The sequence below is a fragment of the Podarcis liolepis genome (assembly GCF_965112155.1).
Source record: "Podarcis liolepis genome assembly, chromosome: 17".
Classification (NCBI taxonomy): Eukaryota; Metazoa; Chordata; class Lepidosauria; order Squamata; family Lacertidae; genus Podarcis; species Podarcis liolepis.
In genome coordinates, this window is record NC_139571.1 from 22,179,266 (window position 1) to 22,202,498 (window position 23,233).

Below are 23,233 nucleotides of genomic sequence, written 5' to 3' on the forward strand. Positions count from 1 at the left end.
ACATATAATACGTTCAGTAAAATTTGATACATATTTATTCAGAAGTCAATGGGTCTGACCTGCTTCCTGCTTTGCAGGTGTTTTCCCACCTGGCCTGGGAGGGAGCCTTGACTAACTCTAGCTACAAAAGCTGAGGCTGCTAAAGAGATTCTTGGGGTGGGGTATTGCTTACGGGAGCTGTTGCTGTTATTGATATTAATTTTTTATCTTTATTATGATTTATATGGAATTTGTTCAATCTGGCTGTATATTTTTTGATATTTTATTTATTGTTTATGGCTACTTTTGTTATGTGTTGAATTATGTATTTTTTCATGTTATAACTAAGAAAATATGGCATACAAATATAATGATGTATGTATTTGGCCCTATGTTAAGGGCGTTCTACCAAATCACATTCCACTATTAAAATGAGCAACGGGGGACAGTCAGTTCTATGGCATCCGAAGTTAGAAAATAGTCAATGGGTTGATTTGAAACTTGCAAGTGTAGGAGACATAGGTTTGAGGATGCCAAATTTGGGAGAATGAGTTTTAACGAGAGACTTTGGCTAGTTCATCTTTCTCCCATAAACTTTGCTGTTGTGGTTTTGGGAGAAATATTTCCCCATCTGTATTGCGTCTTTTGGGAAATGGTTTGTTGTGTTAGGTTAAGGGGAATATCTTGACTTGTAGTTTTTATTAAAAAGGCATTTTGATAGCCAATGTTAATAAACTGAATTTAATAAGTGTGTCCAGCGCATATGCTCAGTATAAACATGCTGTGAGAATGGAATGCAGTGTGGAGTTGAGAGTGAATGACCGGCATGGAGGGTCTGTTGGAAAATTACAGAATGTGGCTGTGTGAGGGACAGAAAAGGACTTAGGGTGGGAAAGGAGATGAAAGGTAGAGATGAAAGTACTCAAAGGGCAGGCTTTAGCCTTTAATAGTTTGTAACATTCAGGGAGAAAAAACAAGGGAGAGATTCAGGTGCAACTGTGCATGCTTTATCTGCTGAATTTATATTTTTCTGTTGCAACTTTGAAGACTAGGACTGCCATTTGGCCAAAAGAATCTTAGTTAGGCCTGTTCCTGCACCTTTAACAACCATGCAACCTGCAGAAATTAACCAGGGTGAATTTAGGGCATGGGTACCAACATAGCTAATGTGAACTGGTTGTTGCAGGCAGGAAAACAGCAGTAGCCAGTAAATGTTGGCAACCCCATTAAAGACCTAGGAGCCAGGTTACAAAAAAAAAAAAAAAAGTTGACAACTTTTTCTGTCCCCTCCCACCCTTTTTGACTAAACCTAATAGGATACAAATATCACACTACGGTGATCATTCCATAAAGGCAAGCATTTATATTTGCCAGATAGAATAATCCCCTCTCTTTCCTCTGCAAACTCCCAACCTGCTCCCAACCTGCACAGAGCCAGTTCTGGGGAGTATGAGGGACCTGGTGTGGAAGGAGAAGGGGAAAGCCCTGCTACACAAGTGGAAGCTCTTGTGCAGGGCTCCACTGATGGGACTCATAATCTAGTAATTTTGTCAACATAGGAGAGGAATTTCCCATAGAACAACAGTGAACTCATTCTCCCAGTGTGGATCCTATGTAGCTAAAACAGCGCCACACACAAGAGGGAATTGTCCAATCTATTGGTTCCAGGAGTTGTTAAAACTGAAAACACTGGCATAATTTTCTTTTTTAAAATCCTAACATTTATAGTGACTGTCAGTATCAATTGGCATTTCCCAAAAAACAATTGGGAAAATATATTTTTACTTTAGATATTAGTGCTTTTTCATCACAAGTGAATTTATTCCCTTCTAAGTTATTTGTCTATTCATCTATGATCCATAAACAACACATTCCCCACTCCCCCTGAATCCAAAAAGCAGCACTACATGTTGCATTGCCTACTGTTCTGAAGGTCAGGCAACCCTGACTTTTCATGTGTGGCTTTTCATAAAAGCCCTAGTTATTTTGCATGAAACTGCACACAGCCCTTTTGGATTCTAGCTGTTGTAATTTTAGTACAAATCCTAGTATGTTTTACTATCAGTATCAACTAAAATATACATAACTGAATATGTATTAAGTCAGCTTAATTCAGTTCATCTGTCCCAGTAGAGAAAAACAAAATGCTTTTTCTTGGCTTTCTGCCTTCTACTACATTAAGTACAAGAATTAAAACAGTGCAAAAATAATTAAAAAAACAAGAACCACTTACCTGAAATTCTGGAACAGCAGGCTTCGTAACAGATTTCCTCTTCTTTGTAACTGCTTTTTTAGATAATGATTTCTTTCCTTAAAGGGAGAGAAAAAGACTGAATTTGTCGATATCAAGATCCATATATCCATATATTCAAATTACATAAAGTCTTGAAAATTAAATGGTAACAAAGACTGTGTAACAACCAACAAACTGTGATAAGTCTCTCTTCAGGAAGGTGCATTTGAGTAGTAACATTTGCATAAAATTAGACATACAAGAAGTTATTTTAATACTTTTTAGTAATCCTTCTGCTCAAATTCCATATTGTGACTCCTCCTCCCATATGAAAACTATACCTGCCTCTTACAATAGGCTCTCTATATTCATATTCCCAAGAGAACTATATATACATAGGCCTGACCGTTGAGTCTGTCGACTCTGAAAACACGCTTAAAAAACAAAATTTCCAAAAATCTTATACGCACATTACATTTGCACCTTAACAACCTATACTGCTCTCTACCTGCAAAAAGCTTGTCAGCTCACTTGCCAGGAGTCAACGCCTAAAGCTTTCAAAAAGACAAACATCCACAGTCCTCTGCATTTGCACAACTGATAAGAGCAGAAATCCTTCTTAGCCCTAAAGCCAATCACTTACTTTGAGTCATCAATGTGCTTTGCATAGAGCAAATAAGTATTGAAGGAAGTCAATCAGCCATACAGCTGTATAGGGACCACTAAAAACAGAGGATACACCCCCTATCTCACCTATTTAACAAAATACCGTATTTTTTGCACTATAACACTCACTTTTTTCCTCCTAGAAAGTAAGGGGAAATGTCTGTGCGTGTTATGGAAGAAATGCCTACGGGTGGCATGCCTACGGATTTTCCTCCTCTAAAAACTATGTGCGTGTTATGGTCGGGTGCGTGTTATAGAGCGAAAAATACGGTACTTTATATTCATGAAAGATCTCCCCTCTGGAGTTGTGTACAACAGGGTAGCAACATAGAGTTTGGGCTTCATGTTAATGATACCAACAAGCATGCATCTATTGTAAGAGAAGTTCAATAATCCCTATGATAGGCAATATCACTCCCATTGTTACCTATTTATTGTTCCACCTGACAAAAGATAGGTGTACAGAATTGTCTCTCTCTTGGGACAACTCCAGAGAGAAGGGATGCTAACTTCATCTCTCCAGGGATCATAGAAAAATAGAAGAATTACTGAAAGAAGAATTTTGTAAAAAGCAGTGACTAGCCAAATGGTTCCAGGAAAACAAAGGAGCAGAGTGTAAGGGCAACAATCATAACCTGTTTTTATCAATAGCACTTGATTTTTCAGAGATCTATTGTCTCTTAATATTTGGGAACGATTTAGCATCATGGCTAATCAACGTAAGATACGTCTAACATCTACTCATTTGTCTAATTATTTTTCAAAGCCATGTAATTTAGCAACCATCACCCCATTATATGGTAATGCATACCTTAATTGTGATTATGCATTGTATGAAAAAAACAGTATAGTATTTCTGTTTTCAACCTACTGACAATTGCACTGGGTGGATGATCCTGATGTTCTGGTGTTTGTGGGGGTGGGGAGAACACACTTTCTAAACATTATTTATATTTTTAAACAACCTTTTATTACAATGTCCGCATATGAAAATTGTTGCAAATTATTTCTGCTGTTCTGTCCCTTCTCCTCTCCCCTTCTCTCTCACACACACTAAAAGGCTCTTTTTAAAACCTTATTCATTGCTCCTTCTCCCACTGTCCACACCCAAATTAATTGCTCATTATCCAGGGTGGATAATGAGTGGTGACTTTTCCTGCTCCTCCCACACCCACACACATTGTGGATCTTGCCTGAATAACAGAACCTGAAAACTTTCCACAATTTTGTGACATTTTGTTTGGTCTTAATAAAGGTTACTTTGTAACTGGATTGTGGCTCCCAAAGTCCCCCATTTTTTTCAATTCAAAGCCACAGGGTGGGGTGGCAAACTGGATCAATGAAAGACACATAACTCCTTCTCACTCCCCAACCCAATTCAATTTACCAATGTAAACTGCGCTAGTATTTGCCCTATGAGGAAAACTATATTGATACCTATGTAGCTTCATGCTAAAGAACTCCGCAATGACTGACTGCCAGTTGAAGCACCTGTGATATTTCCTTTGTAATCTGGAATTTTCATTCCATCTTCTGTGAGCAGTCAGGTATTTTTTACCACAGGCTACTAAAACAGGGCTGGAAAAAGCAATGTAAATTCCTAAGTATCAGAATCATTTTTTTAAACGAGCCCAAATCAAATGTTTTAAGTACAAAGACACTTAAAAATTTTCCGCAGCTGTGCATGCAAAGGACCGAAATACAGTGGTGCCTCGCAAGACGAAAAGAATCCGTTCTGTGATTCTCTTCGTCTAGCGGTTTTTTCGTCTTGCGAAGCAAGCCCATTGATGGATTAGCGGATTAGCGCTATTAGCGGCTTTTAGCGGCTTATCTGCTGATCGGATCAGCTGATAAGCGGCTTAGCGGCTTAGAAAAAGGGGGGAAAGGGGAAAAAACCCGCAGGAACTCACAAGACATTGTCGTCTTGCGAAGCAAGCCCATAGGAAATTCATTTTGCGAAGCACCTCCAAAACGGAAAACTCTTTCGTCTAGCAAGTTTTCCGTCTTGCGAGGCATTCGTCTTGCGGGGCACCACTGTAAAGGTATTTGCTCAAATCACCTTACCCGATTTGTGCTTCTTGTGTTTGGCTTTCTTCTTCATCATGAGCAACTTATTCTGGATCTCAGGTTTATACGATTTCAATGAGTGGAGGTGAATCTCACGCTTTCTCTGAAGGCTTTCATTCAAAATATCTTTCAATTTCTTTTTCTTCTTTTTCTTTTTCTTTGCTCGCACTTTAGTAAACTGTAGTGTTTTATTTTCTACAGAATTCTCTGATGTAGCTTCTTTTGCAACTTTGTGGCAATTCATGTCTGGATTGTCACTGTGATTCCCATTCACATGCATCTGGCAAGTTTTAAGAGTGTTCTCCTTTAACGGGGTAGTCTCGGTTTTCACTACAGAAGATTCACCACATTTCTCCCCATTTTCCACAACCCTGATTTCTCCCGGGCTGAGGGGCCCCCCAAAGTTAACAACATCTCCTGGAACAATGGCTTTATCTCGATTTTCTTTATAGCAATCTATTGTAAAGTCACAGTCCCTACGAATTTTCTCTTCACAATTGGAATTTGTGTCATTTTCTGGGGCCACATCCAAGCAGTCCAAGTGCATCTTTGCTAAGCCGATATTGTTTCCAGATTCTGCCCTTGTGCAAGGCAGCTCTTCTTTAGCGCTGAGTCTAATTTCGCCGTTGCTTTTGGAGACATATTCACATTTCACTTTCTCCAGTTTAATCCGCGGTACTCTTCTCACCTTAATGGGAGGAGCTGGAAACTCAGGGGCATGAAAAGGTTTCTGCTTGTAAATCCGTACATCTGCACCACAGAACTGTGGGAAGTGAACATAGGCATGCTCTAAGTAATCATAGCCCAGTATCACCTCCCTGCATTCGTGGATAGGCTGCCCGAGTACTGCATCTTGCACATCTTTCTGGGTCTCGTACACAAAGTCACAGAGGCCTTTCAGCAGCCATACTTTTTGACAAAACAGGAGCTCATGAAATGGTTTTTCCTCCAAAGGATTAATTTCCCCAAGGACTTTAAAAAACTGAGGACAAAGACCAAGTTTCTCTGCGCAGCTGTCAGGATTGTCCGTTTGCCCCACAGCTGTATACCACTGCTGTACTTTCTGCTTAAGTGCTGCTTCCCAAGTCCTGTAAGGAAGAGTTGGCCTTCGATGCAAGGTAGATCTCCGATGAGGAGGACTTAACAAAGAAGTCATTATTTTAGACAAAAAAGCGCTACACTGAGGCATCAGAAGGCAGCGTTCCAGCTCATAAAAGACTATTTCAGGCAAATTTAAAATATGCTGTGCTAAACAAAGGAAATGACCAATAGCTGGGATTTCCCACATGTTTTCCATCCGAGTAGGTGATGCTTGGGACAAAAGAGACTTCTCCCATTCTTCAATTTCTTTTTGGCTAGCTTCTTCTGCCTCTTTTCTTTCTTGCTCTCGAAGCCTAAGAAAGGAAAACAAGTCAGGTTTAGTATTAAAGGCAGCAAGAAAAAAAATAAAAATAAAATGTCTATCTAAAAGCAATAAAGAAAGCATACTTGGAGAAATTAAGATTTTTACTGACTTTGGGTAACACCACAGAGCTGAAATATATAAATCCAGATGCTACTGAAATGGTAGAGACTGGCACTTATGTGGCCCTGTTGCTACTGGTCATGGTAGCTATTCATCAATTAACATGTTTAAAATCCTAATCAGATTCAACTGTTTTGATATTCTATTCTCCATTTCATATATTTGTTATGTAAGTTCTACATGTCATACATAGTTCTACAGAAAATGGAAATGGAGCAGAAGACTTTTCCCCTTTCAGTTCTTCCACATGCACACCATTAACCAATAAGAAAGAAGAAGTGGAACCTACAACAAAATGTTGTGGTGTATTCCTCCTCCTAACAGTAGTGCTGATGCTCAGGGTTTCAGTCAATCTTTCCCTTCAAGAACACCATTCAGCCTCACCTCTTCCTGTATTTTCTGTTTTACAATTGACACAGCACTCCATGGCTATTAAGTATGCTCAATTCTTGTTGGGATATTTGGATGTGTCTATGGCTCACCTCTCCTAAAGGGTATGGGAGAATGTGATGCTAACATCCAATACCAAGATGAAGGTCTACCAGGCTTGTGTGTTGAGCATGCTGTTTTATGGAAGGGAGTCATGGGCAACTTACAACCACCAGGAACGATGCCTCAAAGCCTTCTACATGCACTGCATCAGGAAGATTTTGGGCATCACATGGCAGAGCAGAGTCTCAAACAAGTATGTGCTCTCCCAAGCCCACAATCCCTGCATGCTTTCATTCCTGTCTCTAGCGACGTCTACACTGGCTTGGTCATGTCCACAGAATAGAAGATAGCAGGCTTCCCAAAGATGTACTCTATGGGGAGCTGCCTTCAGGCACCAGGCACGTTGGCAGACCAGCTCTGCATTACAAAGATGTCTGCAAACATGACATGAAGGCTGGCAAATCAACTCCACTGTGTGGGAATCCCTTGCAGATGACTGCAGTGTCTGGAGACCGGCAACCAGGTTGTGCATCCATAGCAGTGACCAGACGAGTAATGACGGCTGGAAGGAGCACACAGAGAAGAAATACCATGCTGCATCTACAGCAGCACAGCCAGACATCTTCATCTGCCCCACTTGCAACAAAACATGTCTCTCCTGTATTGGTCTCTACAGCTGTAGAGTTGACTTCACCCCCAAAGGCACACTCCTCTATTGTCTCCTGAGACATATGGATGCCAACAACTGTGCCCCTCGTTCTTTTTTTAAAGAGCTTTTTTGTACTTCTGCTAACATCAGAGCTCCTCTGATCAGGCAGATTATTCCTCAGTGTCCCTGCCATAGTTACAAGTTTGGCAGTGCTCACCATCACAGTTTGCCATTAGAGAGAATTATGCCAAAAAGTTTATAGAGCACGATGTTATAGAAAATGGCTATTTCTCTTCAAATCTATACTGCATTTAACTCTGCCTCATCAGCCTAGGAGAAGGAAAGGAAATGGGGGCTATAACTTGTGCACAGCGCACTTGCTAAATTCTGATTGGCAGTCTACTTCCACAGGAAGTGAAGTGCTGTGCCTGGCTGCCATAGTGGCACTGAATGGATTGCCAGGTCTGAAACCTGGACTTGCCAGAGCCGCCATTTCAATCCGCCACTGACCACAACATGCACACAATGGGGTGGAGCCAACATAATTCACATGATGGTGCAGATGAGTTCAGGCTCAAAGGCCCAGAGCACTGCTGAGCATCACCTTCAGGCCACTGTCACCATGTTTATGCCCCCTGAGCAGGCATGCAGTCTGTTCGCAACAGCAGCCACTTATTAGCATCATTAAGCAGCAGCCCAGGGCAGAGACTGGCAGTAGCCTGGCAAGAGTGGGCCTTTCTGGGCTCTAGCACTTGTCCAATTATCCTGTGTGCTGAAACCAAGCCTTTATAACAGTCATTCATGTTCAGCTGTATATAATTTGGACAATTACCAGCGTGAAATTGGGGGAATTTTAGCGAAGGGGTCATTATAGATCAGTGATAGAGCACGTCCTTTGCAAACAAAAGGTATTCGGTTCAATCCCTGGCCCCTCTAGGTGAAAGTATTGGGGTAAGAGTGAGGGAAAGACCTCTGGCTGAGACCCTGGAGAGCTGCTGCCACTCAGGGTAGATAATACTGGGCTAGACCGACAATAAGTCTGGTCTGGCATAAAGCAGCTGTCTATGATCCTAAATTATACTCCACAATATCTACAGGCAGGAGCCATGGGGCCATTAGCCTGCAGGTAGAGATAAAGAGAGAAAAGTGCTTATACGGCAAGTCAATTCTTGCTGTTCAATAAAGAAATATTAATTTGTTAGAACACACAGCATTGTTAATTGCCTCGCGTGCTCAGGAGCAACTCCCACTCAAGTTGATACGACTTGCTTCCAAGTAAGAGTGTGCATGACTGTTCCTACACACACACACACACACACACACACACACACCATGCTATAAACTAGAAAGACATGCTTGTAGCTAATGATGCTTTGCGCAATAGGAAAGCACTTCCACTAATCCAAGGTGTTCTCTCCCCACCTCTCTCTTCCTGCTACAACCACTGGTGTCACACTGCATGCCATTCCAAAAGGGCCCTTGACTATCAGGAGCAGCTTTTCAGCAGGCTGCAATGAGGAAAAGAATAGGAAAGCCGTGCTTTGCAACCAGAGTTACGTTTTGCCAATTTCAGCTTGATTTTTTTAAAAAAAGTTTTTTATTTCATTTTATGATGTACAATTGAATCTTGATTAAAGATAGAATTTCATGACGACTTGGATTTCAGTATCTTACTTTGCTCTCATTTAGAAAAATATCCAGATCAATAAGCTAGGCTGAATACAGCATTCTTAAGAGTCTCCAACTACAAATAATAGAAAGTAATAGTGCTTTAACTCTGACTTGGTCACATCTTAAACTCAAAATACATCCTTTTTTATGATTATAAAACTTTAATGTTCATTCGCTTTCCCCATAACTGTATTCACTTATATATTTCAAATTTGTTTTTAATTTCATTTGTAACCAGATATTACACTATAAACATTTACTATTATCAGTAAATGGAACATAAACATTTCCTCCTTCGGGGCACTATCTAAATAGCTGGTTGAGTATGTTATAGGAAAATTAAGCTGCTTACACAGCTGTGAAACATGTTAAAGCAAACAAATAAAAACAGCTTTAATAGATCGGATTCCAAGCTAGTGTCTAATCAGTTTCTTAATATGACCGACTGGCATTATTTGTATTGTGAAACCAGGCATGTTGACAAAGGATCCTAAGGGCTGGTGCAAGTATAATTTGACCTAAATGGGTTTGGTGCTCCTTCTTGTTCTTATTTTTCTTCTACAGCCAGAAAATATAGGAAAATTTCATCCTGGCTTAGAACTGCATCACAACTTCTACAGAAAAATTCCTGAGATGATAGACAGATAGAGATATATGTAATATAACAAACAGCTATTGTACCAGTCTAATTCATCACTTTTAATGCTGTAATTAACTTCTTCAAATGACTATCTCTAGGAAGCATACATATATCTCTTTCAAAGCTCTTTTGATGTGCTGGAATTAATATGTAAAATTCTCACTGGCTTCTCTATTTGTTAAGATTTAAATAAGCGGATCACATGCTATTGTCATTTTTTCAAAGGGTTACAGGTATTTCAAGGAAATACAACTTTGAATTTGTTTAAACAGAGTGTTTGAACCAAATTAACAGCACAATTATTCTATACATGCCTACTCAGAAGTCAGTTCCACTGAGGTCAATGGTAAGTGGATGCTTCCAGGTATAACAAACTGGAGCTTGTTTTTATGTCAGACAATGGCCTAGTTCTGATTATCATTATAAGCCAAGATATGAGCAAGCCTTGTGGGCACAAATGCAGCCTCTCGTCTTCCTCTTTTGCAGGGGCAGTAAACAAACTAGAACTCTTTAATTAACGATAATCTGTTAAGGTCAAGCAGGGAAACTAAGTCAGGACATGAAGCCATACTATGAAGTATGCTTAATATTCTTGCCTGCTCCAAGGCTGGTAACCACAGTTTCCCAGTTTGTAAAAAACTTGAAACTATTCTTACTGAAAACTTCCTGGCTTATTCACTCACATGAAGAAGCCACATGCACAACCAAAAGGCTTGCTAAGATCTAAATGTGGCTAATGACAAACTGTGGTTTGTTTAATCTATGTTTTAGTGAAAGGTGTCAAGAGCAAATAGTTTTAAAATGATGAAACTGAAGTTTAAATGCTTCCAATCTCATACCTTATATGCCAGGAGGGAAAGGGAGCCCAAACCTGAGATTCAAACAGACTCATTCCCATAATGCTAGAACATTAAACTATGGTTAACTATGTATACTTACTAAGTGCAAGTGAAGCATCTAAAATCAGAACATGGAAAACTTTCCATGTTAGAAAACGCTACAAAAAAAGCCCAATCATGCCCAAATAAATCACAGCGTTGAAGGGCAAAAAGCAATTTTGAAATACTTTTTATTTATTTTTTAAAAAATATTGATACTCTGTTGCTAAACAAATTCACTTAGAATAGGTCAGATACATGTCTGCATTGCCTCCCCACCCCAATTGCGGCTCTTCGTGTTGTGTCAGAGGTTTCTGCGAAATGTTTTGTGAGCAACTTGTCAGGTAACATGGAAATTTAGAGTGGTAAAGTTTGTGTGTGTTTCAAGAGTCCTTTGGACCTCAGCCTACTTTTCATCCTAATTTGGCATCACATGACCCATTCACACACTGCTATACAAGAGTTTGCTCTTTCATGCCTGAAGAGTGAATTCCAAATGTCTTTTGAAAGTTGATGTTCCACTTCTGTGTGCCCCCAGTGAATCCTTTCACACATAGAGCCTTCTGTGCCAGCAGCCAAAGGATGATCATGTGAACTGTCCACAGTTGAACATGTAGCAAGAAACAGAAAGACTAATACTAAGGTATTACCGCAAACATCAGAACTACACCGACAATGCGGCCAACTGAATGCAGTGACGATATTTCCCTTCAACAAGTCACTAAAAGAACCAAATTAACTTACAAATATATATATAAAAAAGCCATTTACAGCAAAAATTGAATCCATCTTGTAACCCTCTAAAATACTACAAGAACATCACTGCCAAACACATACCCACCCATCAGCAAGAAGAGAAAGTTTAGGTCTCATGGCATGCGACTGATGTGCCTGAATTCTTACCAGTATAATACAGATAAGGGGACTTATTGATAGCACAGAAACTAAAATGCAAGGTAGAACAAAGCTGATGCATATAGACTTTTCTCAAGTTTGAATCTTAATTTCACATACCAATATTTATGGGATGTTTAAACAAAATATTAAGTCTTTTAGCAGTTCAAATGGTTAGTTGACACATGCTCACTTGTTCCCCCACGACATGCTAAAGATTAGACACCTTTAATATTCAATAAAACAAAACAGAAGTCTAACAAGCCACCCCTTAGAAATTATTTGTTGCTTTTCCACATAGCACTAAAGACAACATAGCACACTTTCCCAGGTACTCCTTTTGACATACCATACTCAACTTTACTGTAAAATAATTATTGCTGAGATGTTAAAATACATTTTTATGTGTGGGGAGGGAATGAGTGTTTGAGAAATAAAGCAATGTGCAAATGCATTTGACAAGTTCTGTCCTGACACGATAATGCCTTGTGAAATGTGCCTCCCTTGTAAAACCTGAATTCTCCATATATGGCTGCAATTCCAGCCAAGAATCACATGCCTCAAAAATTGCAGTAGGGATCCACCTGCTTCAGTGCAACAACAGTCCAATCACCACCACATTTACAATTCTTACTACAAACATAGGTAAGTCCACACAATGAATAATTGCTTGTACCACATCCAAGCACCCAAAGCATGCATCACCACCAAACTGTCAAGATCAATAATCTAAGCAAAGCAGAATATTTAATTTAATCTCAGTTGGGTTTCAGCAAAAATATCAATCTGTATATATTGGGGGGTAGGTGGGGATGATTTGTGTTGACAGAATTAATGTCTGCATTATGTACTTTTCTCTCTGTGTGTGTCTTTGTACTATTCCATGACGAACAATAAGAATCAAGACATAGTTTTGTTAAAAAATCTAACACCATTTAGTTTCAAGCTAATGCACATACACAGCTTTCTGGATGTTGAGGTGGAGTTACCATGACATGGAGAAAATGTGTCAGAAGTGTCTTTTTTAGTCAGGTGTGTAGTTCTGGGATACAGTGTTGTCAGACTGCCATGCTCCACACCTGATGCATGATTCAGTGACAACACAGAAAACTGGTGTTACAGCCAGGCCACTATCACATTTACCTTGCTAAAAACCTTTCTCCTGCTTCCCCTTCTGCATGCCAATCACGTGGCAGGATGTTTTAGGATTATTATATACAAATTCAAATGAAATTTGTATTAAAAAAAAAACAATTTCTGAGAAAGGAGTAAACATTTGCCATTAAGTCACAGCATTTTCCAACTATGAAGAATTAGAACAAATGAGAACTGTAGCAGGGCAGTGAAGCCCATCTTCTGAAAGAAGTGGAAGTAGGAGAAGAGGCCTTCATAATAATTGACGTTATTTAATTGCGGAAGCAAAGCAAGACTGTCTAATCAGTAACTTCGCCTATGTTTCAGTCTCTCTTTCCTTCTCCACCTTCCCAAAATATATACAATTTCCCCCACATACCAATATTATCCATGGATATCAATTCACCATATTAAGAAAAGCAAATTAAGTACTGTTTGATTGTGTTCTGATACCTGGATAAATAATGATAAAATTCTAATGAAACTGAGAAGGCAAATACTCTCCCTGCAATATGAAGTGCTTTGCTATAAAATATAGTTTTAATAGACACAAAATGACAAATACATTACAAAACAACAGAAATGTGATAATGAAATGCAAGGTAACATATGAAGGAGAAGACACAGAATAAAGAACAGAACCATGTGATTCTTCTTATTCTAGACTGTCAATATACTTAATTCACAGGACACATTTTCAAATGCTTGACTGCCTAAATGTGATGTTCAGTTACATAGAACTCCTAGGCTGAGAAGTCAATTTCGAGGCAGAAATGATGGGGAAGTGAGTGGTATGTTTGATCTCCCAAAGTAGCAAAATTGGGGAGGGGGGGTTGAGGTTGGGGAGGAAAGAACAGCTAAAAACAATCCACTTTTGCCTTTTACCTCTTTTCTTCTTTTGCTCTCAGTTGCTCTTCCTGTCTCAGAACCTGAACCATTACGGATTCAAACACGCCTGTGGTCAAGCCTGCTAAACTGCGTGGTGTTGAACGCCGCCTTGTTGAAGTACAAGCTGTTCCCTTCTCATCTTCCAGCCCACAGAACCCTTTAGATGTTACTCCTATTGCTGTCTTCTCTCTCAAATGCCTTGAAAGAAAAATCAAATCAATGCACAAGAATATTTTTCCTGACCACCAGTAATCCAGCAGCTACACTTTTAAAACTTATAGAAAAGGGCCAAGTAAAATAAATACTCTTCAAGTAGTATGGCTGCACGTTTTCTTCATGGTAGAAGATGCTTGTTACTTAAAAAGAAGAAGAAGAATCTGGATTTAGTGCCATCATTTGGAATTTGAAAGTAGATTCTTTACAATAGAACAATGTTCTTCTGAGGAAGTAATCAGATTTTCTCAAATCAGTTTCCATTCATCCTTTTTGGACAAGTGTATACAAAAAAATACACAAAATACTCTGAAACACAATGCAATCCTGCTAAGATAATGTTTTCCATATTTTAGTAGCACAGGTTCAGTTGACATGCTAGGCCAAAGCACGTTCAGAACAGCATGAGAGTGAAAAGAACGACAGAGGAGCAAAACAGCTGTGAGCTCCCCATGGGAACCCACATTTGCTTACCATTCAACTTAACGTCCTGGTTTACACAACACAACAGCACAATCTTTTTTGTTCAAGCTTATACACCAATCAGAATGATTTAAAGAAACTTCATTCAAGTCAGACCATTTGTTCATCCATCGTAATACTGCTACTTCAAACCATGGTTTCTGGTTCACACATTTGGAAGCAAACTTTCGTTTGCTGTAACTGTAGTCCTTACAATCTGGATGTTACAATACAGCATAGTTCATCATAACATCCAAATCTATAGGGAGGTATGGAATTGTTAAGTACATGAAGGGAGCAGAAAGAAAACAAATCCAAATTTCATTCATGATAGCCAAGAAGAGGAGGAGGGGTTTGGATTTGATATCCCGCTTTATCACTACCCGAAGGAGTCTCAAAGTGGCTAACATTCTCCTTTCCCTTCCTCCCCCACAACAAACACCCTGTGAGGTGAGTGGGGCTGAGAGACTTCAAAGAAGTGTGACTGGCCCAAGGTCACCCAGCAGCTGCCTGTGGAGGAGCGGAGACGCGAACCCGCTTCACCAGATTACGAGTCTACCGCTCTTAACCACACCACCACACTGGCTCTCACACTGGCCAAGTCATGGTTTGGCTGTGACATCAGGCTTCTGCCTGCAAAATGCCTTCCTTTATTATGGCCTCTTTGATAATGATATATTCATTTTAATTAGGAATAGAACACGAACCCCGTAAATAAATACCATTCCTATTTTCAATGCCAGAACTTTTGTATTGTTTTTAATATTTGATGTTTTGTGTTTTTGTGTGTGATGGAAGCCGCACACAGAGCGGCTGGGATAACCCAGCCAGATTTCATAAAGAATAAAATTGTTGTTGAATACGGATATTGTTCTATATGAATCCAAATTGTCCTTAGGTGAATATGGTTCCTTTCTTATGTATTAATGCAATGGTTGCCACTTGCGTAGAGTTTAGCAAAGTGTTATTATTTCCTCTAAAACTAATGAACATTTTGTACATTTTTTCAGAAATAATGAGTGATGGAGTTCTTTCCTATATGGAAGCTATTTATAGTTTTGTCATGTCACTGAAAGTAGGTTAGAAAGTGGGGTGTCCTTCTCTTATCCTGTTAGCCTGGAGTGGTATTCTTTTTCGTATGAGACAGCTATTACTCTCTCTTTCTGAGGTGACATCATCCATAGGTAAAGGGTAAAGGGACCCCTGACCATTAAGTCCAGTCGTGACCAACTCTGGGGTTGCGGTGCTCATCTTGCTTTATTGGCCAAGGGAGCCGGCGTACAGCTTTCAGGTCAAGTGGCCAGCATGAGTAAGCCGCTTCTGGCGAACCAGAGCAGCGCACGGAAACGCTGTTTACCTTCCCAATGGAGCGGTACCTATTTATCTACTTGCACTTTGACGTGCTTTCGAACTGCTAGGTTGACAGGAGCAGGGACCGAGCAACGGGAGCTCACCCCGTTGCAGGGATTCGAACCGCTGACCTTCTGATCGGCAAGTCCTAGGCTCTGTGGTTTAACCCACAGCGCCACCCGCGTCCCTGACATCATCCATACATCCAGTAAAATTCTGGTAAACCAGATGCTCCTGGAAGAGGATTCCAAGTGAAACACTTTAGAAAAGTGCATAAGATAGATAGGGACACCTCCGAGGTGTGGGCAGAGCTACAATGCTTTGCGGCCGGGTTTGGTGGATGTATGTGTCGGTCAGCAATACGTAAAAAGGACCAAGGCTACTGCATATAATCTAAGTTAGAGCATGAAGATCTGCAATGCCCATCCTTCCTCCACTGCCACCTCTATGAAGCACCATCTTGTAAATGCATGTATCTGGTCCTCCAATTTTCCCTGTGTGTACATGGGTGTGTTTACATGCACAAAGACGTGCTCATCCAGCATTGTCTGCTGGACCGGGCTGCAACGTCTCTTCTGAAGCAGAACGGAGGTAGGGTGAGGTGTCCAGCCAATTGCCACAGGCAGTGTGTAGTCCATTTTATTAGTTTGTTTCTAGTAGCAGTCTGATAAGCCAAGATAACACCACTAAGAGTTCAAAGCCTTGATGCTTAAAAATCAGAAGTTTCCATTCCACAAACCTGGATTCCACCCACCCTGTGAATAAACTCTCACCACCATCTCTTTCTGCTTTTCATGGAATGCATGGAATCTGCCATCAAAGAGGGCACTGATCAAATAGTGCCCAACATATTAAAATAACGCTCACTTATATGACCATCTTATGATTGTCTACTCAGACAAAGTCCACTTCTGTTCAGGGTGGCTTACTTCCTGGCACAAATAAGGGGACATACAAGTCATCTGAAAACTTGAAATCTTTATCAGTCATCTGTAGAAATACAGAAGAGGAAATACAGAATAGGTAGACAGTCATATTAGAAAGCTTATCTTAGGGATTTCCAGAATACTACAGTTGTGTGGGAAAGGATGAATACCCCCGCCCAATAAAAAGAAGAACAATTTCCCCCTTATTTATCTAGTCACCCTTTGACCTGACACTATATGGTTTATTAGCCGTTTTAGTTTTAGCAAGTTGCAAGCGTGCATGGGATTGCAGACTTTAATGAAGCTTTATAACATTTTATCTTCCTTTAGTTTTGAACTTAGGGGTGTATCCAAACTAAATTTTAATTGGATTAGATCAATTGAAATAAATAGACATGTCAGTCACATCCCTTAATTTAAATGGGTCAGCTCTGGGTATGCCTAATGTTGAATACAACCCCTTCTTCCTAGATTTTAATTCCCCCCCCCCCCAAGGTAGGAGATTCTCTTATCTTCTCTATCCCAATCCCCCTTGTGATTTATCTCTTTTTCTTTTTCTTATTCAGTAACACAGGAAAAACTCTCTCTGATTTATTTATTGCTTGCCTGTTCAGGTTTAACTTGTTATGACCACAGACCATTATACTGTATCTCTTTTGGGGGACACTATTACCCTATTTGTTTGTTTGTTTTTTAAAGAAAAAATGACTCTTATATCCAAAGTATGGGTAACTTATTGTTGGCAAAATCTGCACCTCCAAAGCTCTTCCTGCTGGGACTAATGTACAATATATACAACTAGAAAATGAATATACAGTGGTGCCTCGCAAGACGAAAAGAATCCGTTCCGCGATTCTCGTCGTCTAGCGGTTTTTTCGTCTTGCGAAGCAAGCCCATTGATTAGCGCTACAGCGGTCTAGCGGCTTTCCGTGATCAGCTGTTAAGCGGGTTTTTCAGCGGAACAGCTGATAGGCGGCTTAGGAAAAGGGGGGGAGCGAAAAAAACCCGCGGGGACGCGCAAGATTTTTTCGTCTTGCGAAGCAACCCCATAGGGAAATTCGTTTTGCGAAGCGCCTCCAAAACGGAAAACCCTTTCGTCTAGCGGGTTTTCCGTCTTGCGAGGCGTTCGTCTTGCGGGGCACCACTGTAGAAGATTATTGCAATATATGATCACAGCAGAGATTGTTATAAGCACATTATTACCTACTATAGAATAATTGTTATTGAAATTAATGGATTTGGCTGAGCTGGCAAAGTTGATGTGTTTAATTAGAGCAAAATTTTTGTTGACATTTATTAATGATTGGAAACCCCTTATGGATTTTTTTGAGCCAAAAAGATAATGAGCTCATGATATCTGGGTTTGAAGAATGAAAATAAAGTTGGTTTATGGAAGATAGAAGAATTGGATGTTATTAGGGAGCAGGGGTTTTGCAAATGTTTTTAAAGCTGAGAGACAGAGAGTTGGAAGTTTCTTTTGCTTTCTTTTTTCCCCTTTCTTTTAGTTTTCATGTTAAAAAATGCTTGATATTTGATGTTGACCTCTGTATATTGTTTTTCCTTTGTCTGTTTTTCAAGCTTTAATACCCTCCCCCAAGAATCTTATGAGTGTCTGATTTGGATATTATTAAACATTAACTGAAGTTATAAATATTTTCATGTAATGTTTTACACACATATATCAAAATATCATTACAGAACATTGTTATCTGTACAGTATAAAAAAGGAGATATGCAAACTGAGGATAGCATATTACACATTTTTACAGTTTGCACAAGATAATTTACTGCAAACAAATGTAAGGTTAATTCCCACTTCTCTCTTTTAACAACACTATAATGAAAACATTATATTTGGGATACTCATTAAAGAGATAAACCAGGCTACAATCCTAAGCACATTTAAATTGAATGAAGCTGTTTCTGAGAAAACATGGTTGGGACTGAACCTTATTATTGAGTTTACATTCATAGTTTGTATTTCTACACCCCCTATACCCAGCAATCTGTTATGGTGCTTATAACTATTTTCAGAGAACTAACTATTCATTACGTCACTATGGCTTTCCCACAAGATATAGTGACGGAAACCAACTTGTTGGCTTTTTAAGAGAGAATTAGCCATTTGGCTAGTTAGCTCTTGATAGCCTTGTCCTCCATGAATTTGTTTTACGTTCTATTTCCACTGTCAGAGGCAGTATGTCTCCGTATACCATTTGCTGGGAATCACAAGTAGGAAGAGTGCTGTTGAACTCAGGTCATCCTTATGGGCTTCACAAAGGCATGTGGCTGACTACTATGGGAAGAAAATGCTGGACTAGATGAGACTTTTAGTCTAATCCAGCAGGGCTCTTCTTACGATGTTGTTTTTTAATCTGCCTTCTGGCACATCAAACTTGTGTTAGCATTTATCATGAAACTTTAACCATCCTCAGTAGAGAAAGGCAAAGGGAAACTTTTCACTCCATTGTTTTATATGTAAAATAAATCTATCATATTTTGAGCAAAGCATCCAGGAATAATAATAATAATATTTTATTTATATCCCGCCCTCCCCAGCCAAAGCCAGGCTCAGAGCAGCTAACATCATACAAGTAATACAATGCATAAAAACAAGCGATCAATAAATTGAGATACATCCCACAATTAATTCAAACAAATTAAAATTAAAACTGGACAAGGAGGAAATTAATTTCTTTCTCACTAGGTATTAAATTCTCTCGACTTTGCTGCCTGATTGTTAAAAATAGTGTTAAATGCAAATTGATATTTTTTTTTACTACAGTGGTGCCTCGCAAGACAAAATTAATCCGTTCCGCGAGTCTCTTCGTCCAGCGGTTTTTTCGTCTTGCGAAGCAACCCTATTAGTGGCTTAGCGGATTAGCGCTATTAGTGGTTTAGCGGCTATTAAAGGATTAGCGGATTAGCGGCTAAAAGGCTATTAGCGGCTTAGCGGCTTAGAAAAGGGGGGGGAGCGAAAAAAAATCGGAACACTTGCAAGACGTTTTCGTCTTGCAAAGCAAGCCCATAGGGGAAATCGTCTTGCGAAGCAGCTCAAAAACGGAAAACCCTTTCGTCTAGCGGGTTTTCCGTCTTGCGAGGCATTCGTTTTGTGGGGCACCACTGTATTGGACTGTAGTATAAACAAAGAAATGGGCATACAGCTAATTTTAAATGCAATTGCTTGTTTTCCCACCCAAACCTTGTGTTAAAATGCAAATCAGATATGTTTAATTTGTATTTAGCAATGTGCCCTTTGCATGGAGCAAACTTTTTGGAATCACAATAAGGTAAAAACAAAGTTAAGAGAATGGAGCCTGGGAGAGCTCAGTGACAGTATATAAAGAGCTTTTGCCTAAATCTGTAAATTATTCTAGTGAAGAAGCTTCTCTGTGCCAAGTCAGACAACCTCAAGGATGGAGCTGTTATTTACAGTGGTACCTCAGTTTAAGAACAGTCCTGTTTACAAACGATTTGGTTTACGAACTCCGCAAAACCGGAAGTAGTGTCCCGGTTTGAGAACTTTACCTCGGTCTAAGAATGGAATTCTAACGGTGGAAGGGTACCAGCAGCGGGAGGCCTCATTAGGGAAAGCGCACCTCGGTTTAAGAACAGTTTCGGTTTAAGAACGGACTTCCGGAACGTATTAAGTTCATAAACCTAAGTACCACTGTATTTCATAATTTCAGAAGCTCTTTGCCCACAGTTCCCTAAAGCCTTAAAATCATATTTAGTGAGGTTTTGATCAACAGTGATTAGTGTCTTGGACTTGAGCAAAAAAATAAACTTTAACTAAAAATTCTGTGCATCCTGTACAGATTCTTGCTTTACATTCTGAGCCCTTCAATTTGAACAAGCTTGTATGCTGAATAACATGCTTTATTCATCAGCAACATCACTGCAGTTGTAGAAGAGGGATACAGAGGTGAGACACAATATGCTCCAATGCACAATCTGAGTTATGGATGCTTGGCAGGGCCCAACTTTGAAGGAGTTGTCTGCTTGAATCAATTTCATTTCTGAGCCAGGATACGAGCCATCCCTTTGGCAAAAGTGTGATGGTATCAAGCATGGTATGCTTGATCATTAAGGGACCCAGGGAAGTGTCTTTCCTTTGTTTGTTAAATTATGCATTTTACCACAATCAAAGGACAGTCGTACCTTGGTTTTCGAACAGCTTAGTCCTTGAACGTTTTGGCTCCCAAACGCCGCAAACCCATAAGTGACTGTTCCGGGGGCCCCACTAGGGGGCGCATCAGAAGATGGCTGACAATAACATCTCTCCGACCCACACGAGGTAATTTGGAGGCTATGGTGGGAGTAATTAGCCTCCCTACCCCCCCCCCAGGATGGTGGGGGGGACTGTCCTTGCATGCTGTGCCCTATACCACCCCCGGATTTGTGGGGATGGGGGCACTAGGCACAAAGCCCTTCTGTGGGATTTCGGCGCTCCTGGACACCGTCTCTGATCCGCGCCACTAGCTGCAAGAACTTCAAAAGAAACAATTTGGATGAAGCGAATGCACATATTTCAAGGAAGGAGGGGGAGTAAAGACTGCTAACAGAAGAGATCTCTGATAAAACAAGACGAGTCGGAGGAACAAGTATAGATTATGAGAAGATACGCCAGGACTCGGTATGGTAAAGGGACTGATGAGGGAGGAGGAAAAAACTTTCCTTTCTTTCCTTATGTGATTAAACAAGAATCCCCCCCACCCACAAGTCAGAAATGTCGTTTTAAGGCCTTAAGCTGTGGATTTAAGGCTGTGTGGAGATAAACTTTTGAACCAGAGCACGTTTTAAGAAGAGTGTGAAATGTATAAGGGCTTTGGAATGACACAGTTAAAAATACCGTCGCCATATTGGGAAGTTCTGTCGGAGGACTTAAGTCTGAGAGGAGAAATAGAGCTGTTTTTATATTGTGGATGAAACTCCTCAGTGGGACTTAAGAACGACAGTTCTGTAATTAATGATGGAAAGAGCGCTGTTATCTATGAAGGCGATGATATATGGAAACCATCTCGATTTGAGGACTGAAAGAACGGAAAAATTCACACAGGATTATTATTGGTGTTTAACTTGACATCATGACATCAAAGTTTAGAATTATTAAAACTGTAGCCAAAGGACTAAAGTGAATTGATTTAGATTGTATAGTACTCTGCTCTCCACAGTCCAGGTTTCCCTCAAGCATACAAGAAATGGTTATCATCCTTTTCCTCATAAGTCTGCCGGAAGGCAGGTTGTAAGCAGTCCTGCCTTGGGGTAACTGCTTGCTAAGGACGAAGGTGGCACTGTGGTCTAAACTACTGAGCCTCTTGGGCTTGCCGATCAGAAGGTCAGTGGTTTGAATCCCCATGACAGGGTGAGCTCCCATTGCTCTGTCCCCACTCTTGCCAACCTAGCAGTTCAAAAGCAGATAAATAGGTACTGCTGAGGCGGGAATGTAAACAGCGTTTCCGTGCACTTTGGCTTCCATCACAGTGTTCCGTTGCACCAGAAACGGTTTAGTCATGCTGGCCACATGACCCGGAAAGCTGTCTGCAGACAAACGCCAGCTCCCTTGGCCTGAAAAGCGAGATGAGCGCTGCAACCCCATAGTTGCCTTTGACTTAGCTGTCCAGGGGTCCTTTTAACTTATTGCTGCTATCCCACTGCCCAACTCCACGAAGCAGCACCAGCTGCAGCATGAACACAAGCTAAACTGTGCTCTGTAACCAACCAGGGGTTGGGAACAGGCTAGATGTGGGTTGTGGTTCTGTAAATTCTTTCTTATCTTCCCAAATTCATCCACCCACTAGTACTGCCTCTCCCCATCCTCATTTCTTTGAGGGTTGGTTTTTTGGGTCCTGTGTGAGGCTGCAACAGCAAGGAAGGGGAAATCCTGGGTTGCAATTAAAAACTGTTTGGTTAAGAGAGGTACCTCTTAGACCTCCAAGAATTGCAAAACAAAAACAAACAAAAAACACCTCTTTGATAAAAGAGACAAAATACGCACACACCCCAAAACACAGAAAGCACACACTTCCTGCCACCAAAGCACACAAAGCACACAGGGAAGCTGAAAGCAAATTTTGCTTCTCCATATCCTGGGTTTTGGTAATGTAGGATCCCACATAATTAAAATGGACCCTCTTGAATTAGCATGATTTTTACATGGGTTCCCCCCCAACAATCATCCAAAAATTAAAGCTTATATTAGCCTCCATGCCTTACACAGTAAAAATAAGAGAACTGGTGCTTGCCGATTCTCTCATTGTGCAAAAACACTGATTTGAAGTAGATTCTGGTTTTTTACAAGGGATTTCCACTTCCCAACAACTGAAGCCCCACTACCACATCACACACGCAAAATTTCTGCAGGGAAAACAAGTGGAGTGTGCACCAGTTTGGCTGATACTGAATGGCAGCACTCAGAGCACTACCACCCAGCAGTGGTGAATGAATCCCCATTGGAGAAGGAAACAGTGGTTGTGCAGAGTTGGGGGTCGCAGTCCCCCACCCCATCTTCAGTAGCTTCAAAGGTGGGAGAAATGCTGATCGCTATTGTGGTTCCCTGAGGGCAGCACTATTCTTGTCGTGGCAAGGGAAACACCCACAGCCTAAATGTATATACCTAGCTTTTT

The 23,233-nt window shown here is 40.4% G+C and overlaps 1 protein-coding gene and 1 long non-coding RNA gene across 3 annotated transcripts in view; both read right to left on the reverse strand.

Moving 5' to 3' along the window:
- Positions 1–23,233, reverse strand: part of BRD10 (bromodomain containing 10) — a 38,613-nt gene that overhangs the window by 10,889 nt on the left and 4,491 nt on the right. The window contains exons 2-4 of one of the 2 annotated variants that reach the window (XM_083482157.1): positions 13,654–13,854; positions 4,943–6,339; positions 2,213–2,289 (exon numbers count right to left, since the gene is read on the reverse strand). In XM_083482157.1, the coding sequence (XP_083338283.1) occupies positions 2,213–2,289; positions 4,943–6,339; positions 13,654–13,854 (1,675 nt within the window). The remainder of the gene's footprint in view (positions 1–2,212; positions 2,290–4,942; positions 6,340–13,653; positions 13,855–23,233) is intronic. The other variant, XM_083482158.1, reaches the window with a different exon arrangement.
- LOC310696632 lies at positions 10,915–12,391 on the reverse strand. Its single transcript, XR_014520662.1, has 2 exons — positions 11,151–12,391; positions 10,915–11,002 (listed from the first exon to the last, which is right to left on the reverse strand). It is a non-coding gene; the product is annotated as an uncharacterized lncRNA (long non-coding RNA).